Source organism: Lactuca virosa, chromosome 1 (assembly GCF_052849685.1).
Source record: "Lactuca virosa cultivar CGN04683 chromosome 1, Lactuca_virosa_CGN04683_v6, whole genome shotgun sequence".
Classification (NCBI taxonomy): domain Eukaryota; kingdom Viridiplantae; phylum Streptophyta; class Magnoliopsida; order Asterales; family Asteraceae; genus Lactuca; species Lactuca virosa.
In genome coordinates, this window is record NC_136426.1 from 66,533,171 (window position 1) to 66,555,476 (window position 22,306).

The window sequence follows — 22,306 nt, forward strand, 5'->3', positions numbered from 1 at the left end:
AGTAAAAAAAATTAGTAAAGTGATTATTTTAGTTTACTAATGAATTCTATTGAAATAATTTTCTATCTTTTTAATTGACCATAGGAATAACGATCGACTAATGCAACTAAACGGTTATTCCCATGATTATACCCCATTCATTTAAGATTGTAATCATTAAACACATTTCATATTTAACATTTGAAATATACTAGAAGTTGCACTAACTATATAGCTTGATCTTAGCATACATATATATTGGTATTAATATAATAAAGGTTATATTATCTTGTTTTAGATAAGGGTTGGGAAAAAGAAAAAAACGTGATTAAATCACCAAACTCAAAAAAGATCTCCATCGAGTGGGTGGGAAAATCACGTTTAACTAAATTGAGCTTCATCAGACATGATTGTATTGGCACTCAAAAGCCGAGATAAAATTTGCAGGGTAGAAGCCATCAATCAATAAGCAATTAAGACTAATAATAAAAAACCAATTTGCACAATGTACGAGAAACATTCAACCCAACTCTGCTCTATCTAATAGCAGCATTTAAGACTCCAGACTTTGGCCTCAACTGAATCCTAAATAAAGTTAAGTTATTCATTCTCCCAAATGTCCATCAAAAGACAACAACAAAATGGATACACTGTATAACAGCTTTTACATAGACACTACTATCATATATGATTTTGCCCTACAAGATCCAAACATAAAACATGATACTTTTTTTTAACCTTATTACTCATCCGATGCTTTTGGAGAATTTTCCGGCGTCTTGAGCACCGCAGCAGCAGCACCACCACCACCACCGCCGGTGTTTCCTTTGTGTTCGTTAACAACCTCACGGAACTCATCAACAATAGCTGGATCTTTAAACTTCAACGCAAACGTCGAAAGACCATTTTGCCCCTCACCCGTACTATTCAAACACGCAAACGTGATTCCTTTCTTCTCCATATTTGTGAGCTTCATATCAGGAAAAATACTCGCGTTCAAAATCAACCGATAATTCCCGCGTGCCCTCATCACAAGTCTTGCTTTTTTCGTCCCTGTGGTCAAAACATTGACTTTAAGTTCCCCTTTCCCACGCTCTTTCCACCCGCCATCCAGAAACTCAAAAAGAACAGAATCCGCAGTGAAAACCGCCTTCTCGTTTTCTTCACCGGTTTCCACATGGACTTCCTGCATAGTTGGAATTTTAATTCCGGAAGGCTTGTCAGATGTTCCGGAAGGTGTCCCAAACAAAGACGAGTTCCCATTTGTTCCAAATCCAAACGAAGGAAAAGTCGGCGAGTCGGTTTTCGGAATCGAACCGAACGAAAACGTCGAACTTGAAAACCCCGTCCCCACAAGCCCCGTGAACGCGTTTTGGCTACTCGAAAGCTGTTGGAATGAGTTGACAGATGCTGGTGCGGTAGGGGTATTTTCGTCATTTCCTAACTTTTCGTCTTTTTTGGGTTCAGGATCGGTTGGTCCAGGTTTTCTCACCTCACTCGCACCTTCGGGTTCTGTTTCCTTATTCACACTACTTGGTGACTCCACTTCTTCGGGAGCTGTTTTCCCAGGTTCTTGGAGATTATCAGGGGATGTTTTGTCGGGTTCTTGGGGATTAGTGGGGGTGGGGTCCGGAGGGGGTACGAGGCGGATTGCTGCAAAAGGATTGGTGGAAGGGGCAGAGGAAGGTTGACTACGGCGGACTTTTACGATTCTTCGGTTTGCAATGACTTCTTCACTTGCTCTTTTGAAAGTAGCGTTTTCTTGTCCGGAAACTTCTTCTTCATCATCAAGACCGGGATTATCACGGGATAGTTCCCGTCCGGCTGCTCGTTTTTTGGAAGGTGGAATTGAGTTGTCTGTGTCCCCCATCACGTGATTTTATGTTCCTTCCTACTGGATTCAAGTAAAACTCTGACTCTGCAAGATGAATACAAAGAAATGGTTGTCTTAAAAGAGAATTGCATTTAATGTAAATAAAATTAAAAATCTAGTTCCAACAATAAGCTAGCTAGTACTAAACAAGTAATAACTTCTGGATTTAATAACAATCTTGAAAAATGATTATCAAAGGAACATGTAAATATGATAATCTTGTTTTCATTCTCTCTCCCCAATAATCAAATTGATATGGTTGTATTTTCTTTTCATCTCACACCTGATAAATAGTGGTTTCCAGTAAAAAAAAAATTAACTTTTATCTAAGGCATATGGTTTTACTTCTAGTTAGCACACAATTTATAGCAAAAACTATCGAACTTCTTATTTAGATATCAAAAATGAATTCATGAAAAGCTCAACGAGATTACAATATAATTATATCCCTAGTTATTATAAGTTAATCTGAGTTTTATAGTTTTTAGAGGGGTCGTTCTATTAAAGACTACAAAAATAAAGATAGTTGTATTGTAACTTTTCTTTACGTTCTATGGTTAAATAACAGAAAACCCTTTTCATTGGAAACAAAATCAACCCACTTGAAGGTCCTAGCTACATTGCATTATCGTGTAATAACAAAACATAATTTTCTCATTCTATGGCAAGATAATTACATTATGTTTCCAAGCACTACAATATACCAAACGCAATTTCAGTGCAAAATAGTGAAATCCTACATCTACCTCTTATATCATCATTTCTGTCTCAAACTGTGGAATGTTTATCAGAATCTAGTTCTTGAAAAGGATACACGCCTACCACAAGGGTTGACAAACTCGTTTGTTTTTCATTGTCCAAAGTACATAGAATACCTCATCTGGTTACAGCACTTAAGTCACTAAAGAAAGCCTCCAAAGTTGATCATGTTTTCCAATATATTGAGCTTTTATGGTGCTAATACTTAATCTTTGATACACCAGGGGTTAATTAACTTTCAAAACCACTGAATCACTAGACCCTCATTGGTGCAAAAACAAATTCCAATAAGAAGATGTTCTACTCTAGTAGCATGTGCAAACTACAAGTAGAAACCATATGAAATGATACAACATATAAATCTACCAATAATGCTCTACGAATATCCTCATAATTATGTTAACTGTGGAAATTCGATCAGAATCTTGTTCTTGAACAAAATAAGCACCCAACCACAAGTTTATAATCACATTTGTGTTTCCTTTTCAACAGTAACTAAAGTATCTCATAAAAGTATGGTCATTACAATTTTAAATCGTTAAAGTAAACCTCCTGAAGCCAATCAAAATAGGCGAAACTTAGAGACCTTGACCTAATATCAAAAAAGTTGTCTTGTAGTGACATGTCATTCAAATATCTATTTATAAAAACACATACCAGCCAATTGCTACGTTTAACAACAAAAGAAGACTGTCCTTTTCCTCAGTTTTCTAAAGCTGATGGTCATTTCCAAGGTCTGGACCTTTTCGTGCTGTAGATATTTATACTTTAGCACGTGTCAAGCTACTAGTGGAAAACATATAATGCACCGATACATATAAATCTAGCAAAAAATGCTACTGTGATCCTCATTAGTTTCCAGCCTGCAGTAAGTGCATAAGAATCTTTGTTTTTTAACAAAGGGCCACCACAAGATTGAAGCATGTGAGATTCAAACTTGGGTCAACTCTATTTTGAGGTGTTTCATACCAAGTGATCACCACTACGCCCCCTTGTTGGTGGTTATAAGAATCTTATTTTTGAACAGGATACACAGCCACCACACAGATTTACAAATGTGTTTGTGCCTCTCTTCCATAGCAAATTAGCAATTATAGATTCTCTTGAAGGTTTTAAGCCATTAATGAAAGCCCAACGAAATCAACATGAAAGCACAATCTGAACACCATAACCTAACTTTGCAGAGTCCTCTTTAGATAAATTATCGTCGAACTATCCAATATCTTAGAAGGAAAAAAACCAAAATAAACAACAACTCGAGCACTAGGGCAAAACATATCATCAAATGCGTAAACAACAAACTACACAAAAACAAAATTACCATGATAACAAAGATTGACAACATTTCCTGCATAATACCACACAATATAACAAGAATGATATACAATAATCCATCAGAAAAACAACCACGTCCAACGATTCCAAAATCTATAGACGGAAATGGTACGGAAAATGAACAACAAACAAGTAAACAATAGAGGACGAACGATAATGAAGAAGACGAAGACAAATCGGTACCTTGGAGGTGTTGGGAGGTTGCGTTATCACGGTTGTGTCGCCGCTCCTTTGGGTCGGTATATGAACCCTAGATTGACGAGCAAAATGTTCTGCCACGGTGATCAATCATCCTAGCCTTTTTCGATTCCTCCTAATGCTATTTATATATATTTTTGAATTAAAGGACAGCAGAAAATGAGTAAAATTGATCCAACGCCCCTATAGTTAGATTGGATTTCATATAAGTATACACATTTTTGCGAAAATGGTATATTAACCCCATAATTGGTAAAATTAAAATGGAATAAATTATTTAATTGAATTAATAAGATAATTGCAATCATAATCCTCGTACTTAATCCATAAAAATTCAATTTTACAACTCCAAAAGGTAATAATTAAATAACTATTTATATCACATAGCCATCCAAACATCCTATATGTGGTTATTTTTATGCTTTTAGCAAATATAGTAATGATACTTTAATGCAATTATTAAAAACCTTATTTACCTAATTTTCCGACTTTCAGAATTAGGTGTAGGATATATTTTCAGTCATAAGCCCATGTGTGCTATCTTACCTTATTTGAGTTTGGCAATTACAAATAATGTATGGGAGCTTTTTACCTAATTTTTCAATTTTTAAGTATTGTATTGGATAATTTTTATAAAACATCAATTGTTGTGTATAGAAAAAAATTAAATAAACATAAATTATATTTTTCGTACGTTTACGTTAAAATCATGAATTGAGTCTCATTCTTTCTTGTCGATTTAAATTATATATTTTCAATTATTTAAATTAACTATTTAACACCTAGTTTCACACCATAAAAATAAAACAAATTTTGTTTATGTAAAAATACTTTGTGATCCCCTCTTTATGTAATTTATATTCCATTTTAGTGACTATTTATATTCAATGTTATTATATGGAGAGGAGTCCACACATAATCCCATCCTTTTATAATTTTTATTCACATACATTTTTGACAAATTTCAATTTTACCCGTTTAACATATTTCTTATTTAACAGATTTTTTCTTTTAATTTTAATAAATTGACTGGATAAAGATAAAATATAATTCAAGTTGACCTAAATATATATAAAAATATCAAAAACTGTAGCTCTAATTTAAACTAATGATATATATATATATATATATATATATATATATATATATATATATATATATATATATATATATATATATATATATATATATATATAAACTGCACAAATGGTCCCGGTGGTTTGCTCAAAATTGTCACTTTGGTTCAAAAAAGTTTGGACTAGCACAAGAGGTCCAAAGTTTTCATTTTGTTGCTTTCTTGGTCCAATCTGTTTTGATTTTTTTAAAATTGACGGATTTGCCCCTGTTAATATGATTTTCTATTTTTTTATTTGTTTTTTTTTATTTTTAGATTTAAAAAAAATAAAAAATAAAAAAAATAAAAATAAATCTCTCTCTCTCTCTCTCTCTCTCTCTCCTTCTTCATTTGTTCTTCAAGGTTCTCAAGAACCCCTTATCGTCGACTCCACCACCGTGGTTGCCGTCAGCCACCACCGCCTTCAGCTCCACCTTCAGCCCCTATCGTCTCCGCTACCACCGTCCATCTGTAAACCCTTGCTTTAATCTTGTCGTCATTGTCCATATCTGTAAACCTTCGTTTTTCCGGCGAATTGAAAAACTCCGCTACAACTCGACAAAGCTCCAGATCTGTAAACCACAGTTCTTCCGGCAAGCCTCGTCTATCTCCATCTTTCTCCGCTTTCTTCATCAGCAAACCCTAGCGATTTTGTGACGACGTTCCAGAGAAGATGAAGGGCGGCGGCGAGTTAGGGTTTTCAGAAAACCCTAATCGGTTATTCTTGTTTCAACGCCACTATCATCTACCTAAAACCCTTGCTCCATCATCTTCATCTCCCTAGCGATGGTATGTGTTGAACGACGCCCTTACCTTCGTCTCTCCAGATCCGACAAGAAAAAAGAGAAAGTAGGTGACAAACAGATCAGGTGACGTACAGATTTGCTGATTAATTTCTTATTCTTATTTTTTGGTAGATTTGGTGTTGCTAGTGATTTGGCGGTCATTATGTGTTCATGACAGTCGATGGTGTTTCAATGGTGGTGTGATGATCCTGATGGAGAAAATGATGGGTTGTAAGGTCGGTGGTGGCTAATGTTGGGTAGTGTAGGCTCTAATAGAGAAATGAGGGTGGTGTTTTTGGGTTGTGTCTGGTGGTAGTATAAGGTGGGATGGTGGTCACGGTGGTGGGAATGGAGACGGAGAAGGGAGGCTTTGGGTGGTGATAGAAGATGAAAGGTTCAACTGAGGTTGAAGGTTGGTGAAGGTAATGAATAGTGAGGGTGGTAGAGAGAGAGAGAGAGAGAGATTATTTTTATTTTTTATTATTATTATTTTTTTCAAATCTGAAAATCAGAAAAAACAAATAAGAAAAAAGAGAAAATCATATTAACAGGGGAAAATCCGTCATTTAAAAAAAAAATCAAAACAAATTGGACCAAACAAGCAACAAAATGAAAACTTTGGACCTCTGGTGCTAGTCCAAACTTTTTTGGACCAAAGTGACAATTTTAAGCAAACCACAGGGACCATTTGTGCAGTTTAGTCTCTCTCTCTCTCTCTCTATATATATATATATATATATATATATATATATATATATATATATATATATATATATATATATATATATATATATATATAAACAAATAATATCTAGATGACATATAGGTAAAACTCAAACAAAACGTCTCACATATCAGACATACTACTATGGTGGCCATAAGATCATGTTTGTTAAGCATAATAGAGATTGCAATTTTTGTCTGATCCAAGAGGGTTGGATGCAAATTAGCTCTCAGACTTATGTCTGTACAAAAGACATGAATGTCTTGTTTCTTTTTATCATAAAAATATAGAAAACAATGCTAGAAAGCTTGTACAATTTTCATCTCCTTCGATCCATTTTCATCTCATTTTTTCCATCTCTTTTAATCCAATTTCATTTGGTTATATCCAAGCACTTCCCATCTAGCTATGTTATGTGAAACAAACTCCTCCTAACGGAATACGGGGTCCTAAATAATTTGGATGATGGGATGGGTTGGTACCGTGGGTACCGTCGACAAACCATACCTTGAGCAACGGGTTGGTGATTTATTGGTTGTCAGCGGGTCTTTGAACCTATTCATTTGGTGTTTAATGCAATGATGCATGCAATTTGAAAATAATATATTTTATGCATCACATGAGGAAGACCAAGGAATACCAAAGCTGCCAATTTTCTTGTTTGCCTTTCTTCATTCCTTTTTTTATAAGCAATACAAAAACATTTATATAAACAATACCAAAACATTTATCATTTATTAAGATATTACATTAGTTAAATGTTCTTTTTAATACTATTTTAGATTATTTTTTTTTGTTTTAAACTATCAAAAGTTTATTTTTAAAGAAAAAATGATATGTTTTATTTTATTTTATATTTTCTAATTTAATTAAATAAAAAATAATGATATGGCAAATGAGTTGAATGGGTTGGGAAAGATAGAGTTTCCGTGTATTGTGGATTGGAAGAGAGTGGACAAACAAAACATGATGTGAAGTTGATGTGACAATGGGTTAGAAGGGAAACCTCCCTAATTGTGAAGTAGATGTGATTTTGGTTTGATTTTAACTTGACTCAAATTGATTTGTGGACTACTATAATTTAATGGTTTGTTTACTTAGAATATCTCTTTGGGTTACTTATTTATAGAAACTATGGGATCACGAAAAGCAAATATACAAATATAATACTTTGTTTACCAAATATACAAAGTTTGAGAAAAGACACTTTGTGGACGGCTAAAGATGGTTGAACATGTTTGATGTAAAACTGATTGCTTAGAAGACATATTATTGGTATAAGAATATATTCGTGTCAAAAAAAGGAAAAAGCAATCTTGCTGAATTTATTTATCATAAAATCGGGCATATGTCAGAATCAACAATCAAACAAATAAAAAAAAAAAAAAATGAAAGCCAAACAAAACAGTTTACTTTATGAACCCTAGCCCCTTAGGTAACAACATATCTTGTCATCTTGACCACCAACACCCAGCACAACAGATAAATTAAACATATTTTTATATTAAATAGGTTTTTTTGAAGTTGTATTTTTATTGTTAACATATCAAATTAATATATATATATATATATATATATATATATATATATATATATATATATATATATATATATATATATATATATATATATTAGAAACTTCAACTAAACTGATCAGGCAGTTTAAAAGTCGTCGAAACCATACTTGAATATGTACAACTTTTTAAATGATTCTTTTAACATTATATTATTTTTTCAATATTACTTTTGTAACAAAGTTAGATACTCCTTCCGTCCCAATATTATTATCTACAGACAAAAAAAACACACATATTAAGAAAAACATTAATTACCACTAACTTTATTTAATAAAATGACAGTTTTGTCCTTACTTTGCATTTAATGTTCCATTAAATGCTTAGTTGGTTAAGTAATAATGATGAGGTATTTTGGTAAAAATGTTAATTATTTTTAGAAGTTGACTATTATTTTGGGACAAACCAAAAAGAAAAGATGGACTATAATTTTGGGACGGAGGGAGTATTAAATATGTATGAAATGTAGAAGATAAGAGAAAAAGATGTCAGAAAGTAAACACAATGGAAGTCGAAATAAACGTGTTACAATTTAATGAAAACAAGCTATATAATAATTGTGTGACCTGGAATCGCACCACCCCTATTACATGCTATAGTCGTTTGTTTTTTACATTCACAATAACAATAATAATAATAATAAGTAAATGAGTTGAAGGGTGAAAATTACTTACTGCCTCAGAAAGAAAGAATAATGGATGGAGTGCCTTGCCTAGCGAGTAACTAAACTCAAACTACCAAGCTCAAGCTCAAGTCTCAAGTCTATATATTTATATCATATCATATCATATGTCCCAAAATACAAAAATCGACGCGCTTACAAAATTACACCACAAACAGGTACCTAAACAACAAGGGCTAATTAGTATTATATGGTGAGAATAGGTGTTAATGACATGGTGTAGTGTAATAGTATATACAAGAATTACTTAAACTCATATATATACCTACCTGAAGGAGTTGCATAAAGCAGGAAACATCTTTAATCGACTTGGTGACGTGGTGTAAGCACTGCAAATTCAAATATGAAGATGAGATGGTGAGTGTGAGTGAGACAAAACTAAACAAATACACTGCTGCTAGTAGACAGGAAATATATGAAATCAACAATGATTGATAACCCTTTAAAAATTCTATGCACATTCAACTTTCAAGTGTAAGGTTTGTAATTGTGGAATCTGTTCTCATTTAGGCAAGTTACTTTTAGGCTGATATATGCAAATATATAAGGGTCTTTTTGGTATGATGGGATGGAATCACAAAGCAAAGCAAAGGAATGGATCATTACATTCCGTTATCATGTTTGGTTGGCTTTAACTTCAAGGAATGGAATGATTCATTCAAACATGTTTGTTAGGCACAGTTAAAAACAACGAAATTGAATTGATAAAAAGAGGGGAAATGTTATTTTTTAATAAAATAAAATTTAATCAAATAAAGATATCAGTAAAAAATTAAATGTAAACATATTTCTAATAGTAAAAAAAGTTTACTTATCATCTTAATTAATTGTTTACAAAAATAAGATATTAAATACCATGAAATCTTCCAATAGAAAGAAATAAATTTAACTGAACTTTTAAAAATATTATTGTTATTGAAGACCACACAGATAAAAAGTAATTTACTAATAATAATATATCACATAGAAAAAAACCCTCCTCATGGACTGAAATTAAGCCTAGGAGAAGGAATAAGCCATTCCAGTCCTATGTGGCAAACAACCATGATTTTTTTTATACTAGCGTAAATGTAATGTTCAATTCCGTTCCGTTTTGGATTACTGCATACCAAAGACTTGATAAAAGTTATTTGATACGATTACGAGGAGTGGAGTGGAGTTAAGTTGGATTTGCTGAAAGATGAGGGCAATTAAGAGAAAATTCAATTAATTAATCACCAGCAATAAAATTAGCCCCAACCAATTGCTTTTAGGCTGACGAAGTTGCTGCATTATTCGTACCCCACTCTTCTTCTTCTTCTTCTTCAGCCTCGTTACCATTAACGAAAACTGCACCATCTGAAGAATCGTTATCCATTGCATTTGCATTTGTATTTGCATTTTCAGCTGCTGCTGCTTCTTCTTCTTGACCATCAATATATTCCCCTTCATTTCCGTTTTCTTCTACACCCTCCTGTATCATCACAAAGAAAAATGTCTTTTTTAAATTGGAAAAATAACAAGAGCTGTTTATTTAACAAAAATAAACACAAAGTTACCTCATGATCCAACTCTCCGTTTTCATGTGGTTCATCATCATCCAACTGCATGTGTTTAAAAATATCCACAAGATTCACATGTGATCTATCAACATAATTCACATACTCTTCTGCTGGAGGGTAACTACTCCTGAAAATATATTTAGTGGAAACACAAACACTCTTTAATTTTATATCCACATTTTGAAAGTTGCACATAATAATAATTATTGAGCTCAAGTTACAACATAAGCAAACAGAACCTTGTTTCTGTAGCTCTTTCTTCAACTTCAAGTGCAATTTGCCAGTCCTCAAACATATTTGGATACTCTTCAGGATCTGCTAATGATTCTGCTGCTTTCTGGTTAACCTGCATTTCAATTTCATAAATAAAAATACTTCAAAAACTAAATAAAATGAAAGAAAATATAAAAGATTAACCTTGTTAAGGTCTTTTCTCCAAAGAGCAACTATTTCTGAAACCTTGCTTGGAAGATAAGACCGGGCCATCAGAGCAGCCTCGGGTATCCGGTTGCTGAAAAAAAAATAGAAAGGGTATTTTAGGAATTTCATATCATGTTCATTGCCCAACTTCATATTCATTGATGTATGGAACGTGAAGAACTAACCTGTCCACCAACAACTGTAAACAGTCTTCCAATTTACCCAGCATAAATAGACAAGCAAAAGCAACATTGTTTTTTCCATTTTCTTTTGCAACAAGTGCAAGTTTTGCCATCTCTTCAGCATCTCCCAGAGAAGAATACAGCAAAAGCAGACCACTTAAATCGTTTGCATGTTTCAAACAATCTTCAGCCATTTCCAACTGCAATGTTTTCATATTACTATTATTTTAGATTTATTTATTTATCTAGAACCAAAGGCAAAATTAAATACCGAAATTAACACATACCAGTCCAGTAGACATAGCTAATTCACCCAACTGCTTCCATTTCGACTCACTTTCTGCTACTAGTGCAATATCCTATATACACATAAACAAATGTTATTATTAATTACGATTCATAAAGTCAAATAATGGTATTATATCTTTAGCTTACCTTTGCAATCTCTAGTTTACCAAGCTGAATGGCCAGTTCAAATCTATAGTCAGGATCTGTAGCAACTTCTAAAGCTTCATCAATCATTCCACGTGACTCCAAGAAATGAGCAACACTATTGAAAACAATTCATATATTAAATTTCTTTGGTTTATCTCAATTCTTAATATAATAAACTATACCTGTTATGATGCTCCTTTGGAATAGAAGGCAATACAGTACTAGCTTTGTCTAGGTCTCCACGCATCACAAGTGTTTTATACTCAATCAAGGTGAGCAGCAACGTATATCCAATGACACTAAAATATAAAAAAGGTTAAAATTGAGATTATGTATAAAAAGAGTAAATTACATTTTCGCTTTTGCACCCTGCCTGAGTATAGCTGGGTTTTTTCAACTTTTGGCCCAATAATTTCTCTTGCAATTTTGGTCCTAATATGTGGTTTTCGTTTCCTGTTCCAAGTAAAACAACTATGTTTTTTGGGACCAAAATCGAAAAAATCAGCTATACTCAGGGACCAAAACCATTACAAGAAACTCAAATAAGGACCAAATTTGCAAAAGAATACTATTTAGGGGCCAAAATCGCAAATATATGCAGTGAACAAAAATGTCATTTACTGAATATAAAAATACAAACATCAAAGTCTACTCACTTGAATTCCTTGTCAATGAGAAAAACCCTGCTTTGATTAGCTAGATATCCTAGAAGATACATTGGGCGATCCAAATGAAACATTGTGGTTACCTGAAAAAGAAATATTAGGTCAATTAATAAAATCTGGATGTTTTTAAGGTATTATGAAAAGTATTGATGACAAATCATACCTCACCACCAACACAGTAATTGAGTCGCCATGAAGAATTAGTGTAAATAAAACAGTCACCAACCCACAATCCAGTTCTAACTCTTTCACTCACTTCATACAGAAGTTTAAAGGAATCTTCAATACCTTGCTCATCTACAGATCTTCCACTGTCTAGATGTGCAGACACTACATCATGCTGTAAATATAACCAAATTTATAAATATTAATTGTAACTTTTATAAAACATAAGTACATAAAGAAAAACACGATAACAGATTGTGTATTATGGAATTGGAAAAAGGACCTGTTTGTTTACCCAATGGAATGGAATGGACCATTAAAGGAGTGTGATTTCTTCCATTTTGTTAACTAGTGTTTTTTTTTTCATTCTATCATGGAATAGAATGAACACTTGCAATATAACCCATTTTTAGTTGTGTAAAGTGTAATTTCTAACGACCAAATCTTTTTTAAAACTTTCACTATTTTAACTGAATTGTTATTTTATTCATTATGAAATAACTATCAAATAATATTTTTAATTATAACTTACTTAGGTTTTAATGAGTTTTAGTTATCTGAGTAAAAGTTTGTTAATGATAATTAAAATAATGTATAGAATAGAGTTAAAGTTAATACATTGTATTTACATATAAATGTAAAAAAATCATTCTATTTCTACAGCCCAACCAAAAATGATCTTGGAATGTAACGACTCATTTCATTACCCTGCCCATTCCATCCAACTAAACAGACCATAAGGGGGTGTATAAGGATCTTACATTGTACTGTAGTATATAGAATGATGAATCACTGGAAATTGCTAACATATCACCACTGTCTGCCCAGTAAAGGTTCTGGAAACATATAAAAAAAATATTATAATATCACTCATATGTTCATGTTGTTGACATCTAATTAAAGAGGTAAAAGTTGGTTACCTTGACATTGACATCAATCCTTTGAATCAATCTGCACTCGGCCCAATCATAGAAACATATAAAATCATTCGAGCACATCGCGAGCAATGATCCTCCATACATGCGTTCAGCAGAAAATGTTGGTCGGATACTCTTTTTTTCCTGTTTATAAAGAAATATATCCAAATAAACAAATGTGGACCCACTTTAGCTAATTGATAAATTCTAAGGATATGTGGTGGAAGAAAGTCCACAAACCTGAAAAGATTTGTTAAAAATCTTGATCTTAGTTGTGCTCTCTCTAACAGCATATTCACCATCAGATGACCACACGATCTCCAATGCAGACCCAAAGGATCTGTTTCTCCATGCCAAAGCTGTATATATGATGTATTCACCATCACCACACACAACAACAAACCTCCCATTTGGGTTGTGTTTCAAGCTCTGCAAACAACACCAAAACATACAAAAATCAAAAAACGACCAACTTACCCGCTATACTTTAGTAATTATCATAAATGGTCCTTCTTATCTCATTTTCAATTGGTAGGAAGCTAAAAGACATAATAGGCACAACTCACTTGTGGGTAGAGATCACATGTTCCCAATTCTTTAACTCCTAAAGGCAACCTCTCTCCATCAGAGACCTGAGAATGAAAGAAGGAAATAAGTTACAGTCATTTTGACAGAAACTGGAATACAAGAAAAAAAACCCTTTTTATTTCTATCTTTGAATAGACAAAAAAGCATATGGACACAAACCTCAAAATCAGCTCCCACACTCTTAATGTTAACAGTTTGAATTTCATTATGTTTAGCCCATATAATTTTTCCGCTGTTATCCATACTAACTACAGGCTCTTCCCTACCAACTTTCACCATTATAGTCCCTTCATCATACCCAATAGCAATCCTGTACAAAAGGAAAAGGGTACAAGAGTCATAAACAAGCATCCGAAATGTTATGACACAATTTGATTGCAAACATCTTGCTCCACATATTTCACTTGAAAAAATTGTAATAAAACAAGGGAAAATTACAAAAAGAGTACATAAAAAAACATTATATTCACCAATTCTTTATTTTTCCAAATTAACCCTTTTGACCTGTTATATCAGGTTTCACCAGTAATTTTGTTATATCAAGTTTCACTGGTAATTTTCCAAAATAAATATTTTGACTTGTTACATCTGATCAAAGATGTTAATTCGAAGAAAAGTCTGAAACATTAACGGTTGGATTGGGAAAAAAAAAAGTATAGCAGAATTGTCCAAAACATAATGACTTTTTCTGTAGTTTGCCAGGAATGCAAAAATAGTCAAGAAACATACTTACCTTCGTGAACCTTTCATGTATCCAACAGCCCAAACCCTTTCGAGTCCATAATTCAAAGTATTCTCAAGTCTGCACAAAAATAGAAATTTGTGAGTATTTTCAGAAAATGTAGAAAGAAATAAACTCAACATGACTAGAACTTTACTTTAGAATTACAAAACTTTGAATATGATACACTGACTTTACCAGAAAAAGAAACTTGTACATTTAGGGGATGTTCCTTTTTTACTTAATTAGCTATATACTGGGTTAAGCACTTAATCTGGATACATGGTTGTTTCTTTTTTACTTAACGGTTTAATCCCACAAAACATGGCTTAATGTATTACTATTAAGACACAAACCCTTTACCTATTTACCCTTCTTTTTGGCACCCAACTCCTCTTGTGTTAAAACTGATGAATATTGTGAAAATTGTTTGCTGGAATGTAAGGTGAAAATGGCCATTGATTTAGTCACATTCAGACAGTTTATTCAGTCTAGAAAAGAAAGAGACCTTATGTATACAGTACTTCATCCAGACCAACATCATTACTCATTCAGCCGCTTTCCCCATTTAGGACTTAATGGGATAAAAAAACAGCCCCCTAGTGGTGCGTATTTTTAGTTTAATGTAATTATAGAACCAGAACATACCTATAAGTAGTTGAATGCCATATACGTACAGTACCATCCTCAGAACCTGTGATTATTATTGGCAGCTCCGGGTGAAAGCACACAGCTGAAACATTATGTGTGTGACCTTCTAAAGTCTGAACACAAGTTTTGGTTTGATAATCCCATACCTGTTTCAAATATTCCAGAATGTAAGTCCACATTATAAAACTTTATAAAAGATTAAAAATGGTGAAAGCACAATGACATAACAGACCTTAGCAGTGTGATCATCTGATCCAGTAATTAGATAAGGTTTATCACCACCCGTGAAATAATCCACACAATTCACTCCTTTGAGATGGGCATCTAGTGTAAAGTTAGGATCAGGAGACCCAAGATTCCATATCTGAAAAATAGGAAAAACAATGCTGCATAAATGTTCTTATTAAAACTTATAAAAGCATCCACAATGCTTAACATCTTGAAAAGCTTTTTCTTTTTGCCATATCAGCTTTTCACTAACTTCATATAACAAAAACCTATCTTTATAAATTTTCTCCAATTGAACATTAATCCTCATCTATTTGAATGCTTTATAAATCCCCCTCCTCTAATTTGTCTTTTTTAAGCAACTTGATGTCATTTTATTAAGGTATATTGGTGTTAATGTGATCAGGTATGGAGTTATAAAAATGAAAGACAATAAAAAAAAATAATATATGATTGCTTGGTATCATTTTGATTGTCTTGATGAATGCTTTTTAATGATATTTTTTCTATAAGAAATATTCATTCTTATTTTGCATATTTAATAAAGGGCAAATTACAGAAAACCACTATACTTTGGGCAATTTTGCGGTTTAACCACTTATATTTTATTTTTTTTCCAATCAAACCATAAAAGTATTAGATATTTTCTAAATTAACCAGTTTGACCAGATATAACATTCAAAAGGGTTAATTTGGAAAAATGTCTTAAAACTTTATGGTTTGATTGAAAAAAATAAAGTATTGGTGGTTAAACTGAAAAACTACCCATAACACAATGGTTTTTTTTTTTTTTGTAATTTGCCCTTTAATAAGAAAAAACAATTACTCAAAAATCACTAAAGATTTAAAATTAAAATATAATTAAGGGTGATATGAATATGTTACTGAGATGAGGGGATGAAATGTAAAACTACAAAGTCTACAATAGACCATTAAGTGGTTGGAGAATAGTAACAAAAAAGTGTTCCACTCCAATGGTATTAAGTATGGTTATGCAATAGCAAAAAGCTATAAAAAAAAAAATAAAAAAAATAAATAAATAAAAAAACTGCCATTAGAGATGCTCTAAGATTACCTTTATGGTGCGATCAAGTGATGCACTTGCAAAAGTATTGGTGTCTTTAGGATTGATTGTCACTTGCATGACATAATGGGAATGTCCCTCAAAGATTTGAGTACAATACCAACTCTTTTCCCAGTCCCAAAGCTTTATAAGCATATCATCAGAAGATGAAAGTATATATGGGAGGGTAGGGTGGACAGCCACACACCGAATGTAATCTGTATGTGCCTCAAATACTTTAACTTTATCCATTGTATTGTAATTGTACACACGGATAAACATGTCATCTGCTCCTGCAACAACCCACTGCTTGCGGGCTACAAACTTTGCTGATCTGACTGTAAATACATTTTGTAAGCATCAGATGTTTGAGTTTAATTTCCAATCATGCTGAAACTGTGTATGGAAATATGTATTCTGACCTGGTAATTCAGTAACCTCAAAGGATTTTGCCATAGCCTGTGACAATGCATATGATATGAGGCTTACATTAGATGATGGTATTGGAACTTGTATTATAAGAAAATAATGGTAAAACAATCTACAAACATATATGAAGGAGTTTGATCATTGACCTATATAAATTATAAAATGCTTGTTTTTTCTTCACTAAAGAGATTTATATCACCTTTTATATAATTGGTGATACCGGCTATTTAGTCTACTATGTTACCAAAACCAAACTTTAGTTACTGTAAATATTAGTCACTTTATAGTGCATCAAAATAAACTGCTACTCGATATCTGTTCGAATTGTATGTTAGCAGCAATACCTTTTATGAGTTATGACCAAAACTTTGGTTGCATTTCCAGTAGGTATTGCCAACTATGCTTTTGACTAAATATCTATAAACTCAATGTTCTACCAAATGATACAATATTAACTCCATTTATGATGGATGGGGACAGATTTCTATATGAAAGGAATATGTTGAACCCTATATTCTGTGATTCAGCTGTATCAACTGCATTGATACTTTATACAAGAGAATATACATCTTAAAAACATGTTCGATTTAGATGGGACAATTGAATTCTATATGCAATTAGGAATATCCTGTATTTTAACTAGAACTTGCCCTTCCTTTAAATTGTTAATATAGTTTCATACCTGAGACTGGTAATCCCAGATGCAGACTGTTCCTGAATACAAACTTGTGAGGATCCTGCAAAAACACAAGTACCAGTGTCCATTAACAGATTAATCAAAAACCACTTGAATGAAGTTCCCGGCAGCTGTAATCCGTGCCTAGGTATGCTGGATCTTTCCTAACAAAATGCACGACTATTTGAGATTTACTCAATTACAAGAAACAGGTATACGTACCATGGCTCTGTTGGATGCAGATCCACGGATTTTACTCTTTCTGATCTTTGAGCAAGTTTCCTCTGCAGAAAATGCTCCTCATTAGCATGATTATCGAGTAAGTGTCTAAAATTAACAACAAAAATTAATCCAAATTGTATAGCTAAAAGTACCTTGATCTCGAGCCTGAGAGGCTGCCCCAAAGCGGAATACACATAAAACAGATTGAACTTTCGGTTAGTAAATCAGATCCGAGTAGTTTATTAAATCTCATAAGTAAATCAGAACAATGCTCCAATAATGTGATTGGATCAACGATCATACGGATATAGATTTGTCACTGGATCTAAATCATAATTGAACAAAATGCAAATCAAGAAAATACACTGCAAACTCACCATTGTTGAAGATTAAAATTTAGCCTCTTGATTGGAAATCCGTGACTGAATCCTGAACCCTAAGATCCCAGTGGGAGATCCGGCAAGACAACTCGAACAGAGAGAGAACTAGACCGAATCTCCGTCCGAATTGAGAGATTTGAAGGCCTTCGAGTGTCGATTTAGATTAAGATCCAGAGGGTGGTTCTGCTCCAATGATAGCAACCTCTGTAAATAGTGAGAGAGAAAGAGGGTGGGGTTTGAAGATGCAAAGAAATGTTGAGTTAGTACTCGATATGCGAAATGCAACGACCGATGCTTCCTTCTTACGAAGTATTTTCCATGTTTCTTAAGCTCAAACGAAATTACCGTCGGTTGATTTTTGGGAGATAGATGCAACTTCAAAATAAACGGATTGGTATGTTAATGTTTTTATGTAATTAAAACCAAAAAACAAAAAAAAAAAAAAAAAAAAATGTATTGTCTTTTATTTGTGATGGATTTTTTCTTTCAAAAATAGTTTTTTTTTCTAAACCGTAAATCTAATAAACTACTTTTTAAATTTCATTTATGTACACAATTAAGACTTGAATTCTCAATCTAAAAAATAAATGATAACACCACATAATGCTAGGCTATAAACTCTTTAGTTTTCATAGTTCACTAAAAAGTTTTGAATATATGAATATTAGAACTTAAGATATTTTTTATAGCCTTTAAAATCCAAGTGATTATTATTCAATAATATTCTTAACTATTAACCTATCAATATTTTTAAACTAGCCGAATACTCACCTTTTTTATAGAATAGTAATTATGTTACTAATAATAACCATGAAATAATAGTTTCTTACATTAATTTATCATGTAAAATTGTAATGATTTTGAACTATATTATGACATCTATTAAAATCATATCATTTAATGACCACTACTTCCAGTTAACGTATTAATAAAATTAAATATAATATTTGATTTATGTTACTTTTAACGTTATGATTAACTAATTTATAAATTACATATTTAATTTTATTTTTGTAAGTTAGTGCAATGTAATTTAAAGGTTATGTTATTTTTAATTATTATTATTGTTAATGGTTATGATTTAAAAACCATTTATGTGAAAAAAAAATCAGTTATTATGAAAAAATAGTTTAGATATTTTTAGTAAATTCGACATGTCGATTTAGTTTTATATTTAAAACATTTAAATGTTTTACACTATTTAAAAAAATCATTGAACATTAATATTTCACATTTAATAATTTATATATATATATATATATATATATATATATATATATATATATATATATATATTAGATTGGAATATGAAGAGTTTTTTGGGTTTTAAATACATATGGTGAAAAAAAACGATTCTTTTATATATATATATATATATATATATATATATATATATATATATATATATATATATATATATATATATATATCCTATAATATACAAATAACCAAATGGTTCAAACGAAAGTAATGCAAAATTTACAAATTACCAATGTTTTAGATAATTTTGAATTCTCCTTTTTAACAGCCATTAATTTAATTTTATTTTATTTTGAATGGCTAGTTGGTGGTTAGCACAGAATTTATAGAAATCGCCAACCCCATATTAAAACATGAGATCTTCAATCTAAAAGATGAAGGCCCCGTTTGATAGATGCTGACTGAGAAAGTGCTGATTGGAAAATATATGTCTGGGTAAGAAATTTTGACTGAGTAAGAAATCATGTTGTTTGATTGTACATCTGACTGAATGTACTGACTGATGAAAAATAATCATTTTACCTTGCTGTTGTATATAACGATGGATGAAGTTGCTGAATAATTATAAAAACATACATATTGACATACAAAATGTAAATTACACACAAGTTATTTAAAAATCCAAATAAAAATTGTCATACAAAATGTAAATTAAACATAAATCATTTAATATCCACATAAAAACGTAATGAAATTTAAAATAACATAATAATTTAATGTAAAGTAGGTGAAAGTAGTTGATTTGTAATCTAATCACGCAAAACACGCATATATTGGATGGCTTCTGGACCCCATTTTATGCCTTGTATGTTTTCTCTATCAATTCCCCCACCTTGGACGTCAGGAGTAACCATAGTGTTCTCCTCAAATTTTGTAAACAAGTCATCTTCTATATTGTATTTCTTTATAAAATTATGGACCTCGACACAAGCAATGACTATGTCTCTTTGCACTATAAGGATAAGGAGTCATTTGTTTTAAGATTGGGAATCTCGCCTCCAATACACCATAAGCACGCTCAATAACATTTCTAAGTTGTGCATGGGCATAATTGAACCTTTCTTCTCTAGTTAAAGGTCTGCCTCTTCGAAAATCGGCTAACCAATACCTAGTATTGCGGTATGGGGCCACAAACCCACAAGTGTTTGTATATGCGGCATCACAAAGGTAATATTTATCTGCAAATGAGTGTGACACATATTATATAAAGAAGATAGATAATAAAAGTTATATAAAGATTACATACCTGGTGAAGGAAATGGAAATCCAGAAGTCGAATTGAATGCAACTTCTTTCAAAACTCTTGAATCATGTGCTATACCCTCTCATCCAGCCCAAACAAAGGTGAATATCATATCAAAATCACAAATTCCTATTACATTTTTAAAACATTCTCCTTTTCCTCTTCCCCTATAACGAGTTTGTTGATCAACGGGTACAACCGCATGTACAAGAGTTCCATCTAATGCACCTATTGCTCAGGAAAAAAATCTCTTTTAACCGTCTATGTCGTCCCGAGTTATGTCTTGTTGGATTAGGAGTTGTTGGTACTATAATTTCTTTTGCAAAATACATCATTGCAGTTAGGACCTCGTGAAAACATTGATGAATCGTTTGTGTGGAGTGATGAAATCTTCCCTGGTTCGTTATGTCCTATAACATGTAAGAACATAGCTATATTCTCTTCAATGCTTATTGTCCTACTAGCTTGCAACCAATTTTTTGGGTAAAATGGTTGCATAATAATGCAAATGCCTCGTGTGTAAGACACATCAAATCGAAACATTGTATAGGGTCTCCGTACATCAAATCTTGCGTATACGCATACCCGCTTGAATCGTTATCTCTAATTCTATGAATTCTGATTAGCCTGCGCCAGTTTGACCTCAACCAATAAACACACAAATAAAAGAAAAACTACAACTTCACCATCAGAAACCATACTTGACATGTTACAAACAATTAGGTAACATGTTAAAGTAAAAAAAAAATTGTGCACCAAAAAAACTAGTAAACATCATCCAAAGTAACAAAAGTCATATAAGAAAAAGTCATATTCAATATCCAATAACATATCAACCAAAGTAACAAAAGTCATATAACAAAAAACTAGTAAACATCATCCAATTTAACATCCAAAAAAGTCATCAAACATAGCATCCAAAAGTCATGCAGATAACAAAAAGCCATGCAACCAAAAAACTAGTAAACATCATCAAAGGTAACCATACTTCCTACCCGCACCCATCACCCACGACTCACAGCTGTTGGATTAGTGTCTAAGTCCATAACTATTTTGATATGTACTTGACCCGATTATGAACATGGTCCTTTTGGGTTGCCTTCACCATAGCAATATGTAGGATGAATTAAGGAGAGAAAGGTTTAATTATGATTTATTAATATATTATAAGAATAATATATTAAAGGAGAAATCATAATGTTTAATTGATATTAGTCAAGAATTAATTAAGAATTAATTTTGTGGCTAAAAGAGATTAATTAAACTTAAGGGACTTGTTGTGTAATTATAAGATAATTATATAATTGGGCTATGGATCACCTTGGAATAATAGGTTGGACGAATTTTAAGGGGAAGTCCATTAGAAATCGTCCAAGGCATGTTCCAGAAGGGGTCCATGGGCTGCTTAGGGCTTAAGCAGTCAGATTAGGGTTTCCTAGTTGTAAACCCTAATAGCCTACATGTATATATAGGACCCCTATGCCCCAAAAACATGGA

At 32.3% G+C, this 22,306-nt stretch overlaps 1 protein-coding gene and 1 pseudogene across 4 annotated transcripts; both read right to left on the minus strand.

Annotated features, from left to right (window-relative positions):
- Nucleotides 1-441: 441 nt before the first annotated feature.
- Nucleotides 442-4,276, minus strand: LOC145143656 (nuclear pore complex protein NUP50A pseudogene; annotated as a pseudogene). The gene is made up of 2 exons (XR_013724691.1): nt 4,130-4,276; nt 442-1,897 (listed from the first exon to the last, which is right to left on the minus strand). The product of XR_013724691.1 is annotated as a nuclear pore complex protein NUP50A pseudogene (transcript).
- A 4,551-nt stretch (nt 4,277-8,827) lies between these two features.
- Nucleotides 8,828-18,627, minus strand: LOC145143672 (coatomer subunit beta'-1-like). 3 transcript variants are annotated; one of them, XR_013724713.1, is made up of 26 exons: nt 18,304-18,626; nt 18,079-18,099; nt 17,927-17,988; nt 17,711-17,765; nt 17,022-17,058; nt 16,612-16,937; nt 15,541-15,672; nt 15,306-15,454; nt 14,670-14,738; nt 14,096-14,246; nt 13,915-13,980; nt 13,589-13,777; nt 13,352-13,492; nt 13,193-13,267; nt 12,430-12,606; nt 12,258-12,349; nt 11,784-11,900; nt 11,602-11,716; nt 11,454-11,525; nt 11,170-11,366; nt 10,982-11,075; nt 10,804-10,910; nt 10,562-10,691; nt 10,264-10,476; nt 9,293-9,352; nt 8,828-9,185 (listed from the first exon to the last, which is right to left on the minus strand). XR_013724713.1 is itself a non-coding variant. In XM_079074816.1 (26 exons), the coding sequence occupies exons 1-25, from the start codon at nt 18,304-18,306 to the stop codon at nt 9,324-9,326; spliced, it is 2,778 nt and encodes a 925-aa protein (XP_078930942.1). In that variant the 5' UTR covers nt 18,307-18,627; the 3' UTR covers nt 8,828-9,185; nt 9,293-9,323. The 3 variants fall into 3 exon arrangements, 1 of the variants encoding a protein (XP_078930942.1); XR_013724707.1 differs by having other exon boundaries at nt 10,242-10,476; nt 18,304-18,625; XM_079074816.1 differs by having other exon boundaries at nt 10,305-10,476; nt 18,304-18,627.
- Between the last annotated feature and the right edge of the window lie 3,679 nt (nt 18,628-22,306).

Bases quoted from the DNA above. Each gene is read 5' to 3' on its own strand.
- LOC145143672 (XM_079074816.1), bottom strand. The intron at 14,247-14,669 runs GTAAGTATGTTT...CCTTTTGTACAG, and splicing joins TACATGAAAGGTTCACGAAG to GATTGCTATTGGGTATGATG. The intron at 11,076-11,169 runs GTTAGTTCTTCA...TTTTTTTTTCAG, and splicing joins TTACAGTTGTTGGTGGACAG to CAACCGGATACCCGAGGCTG.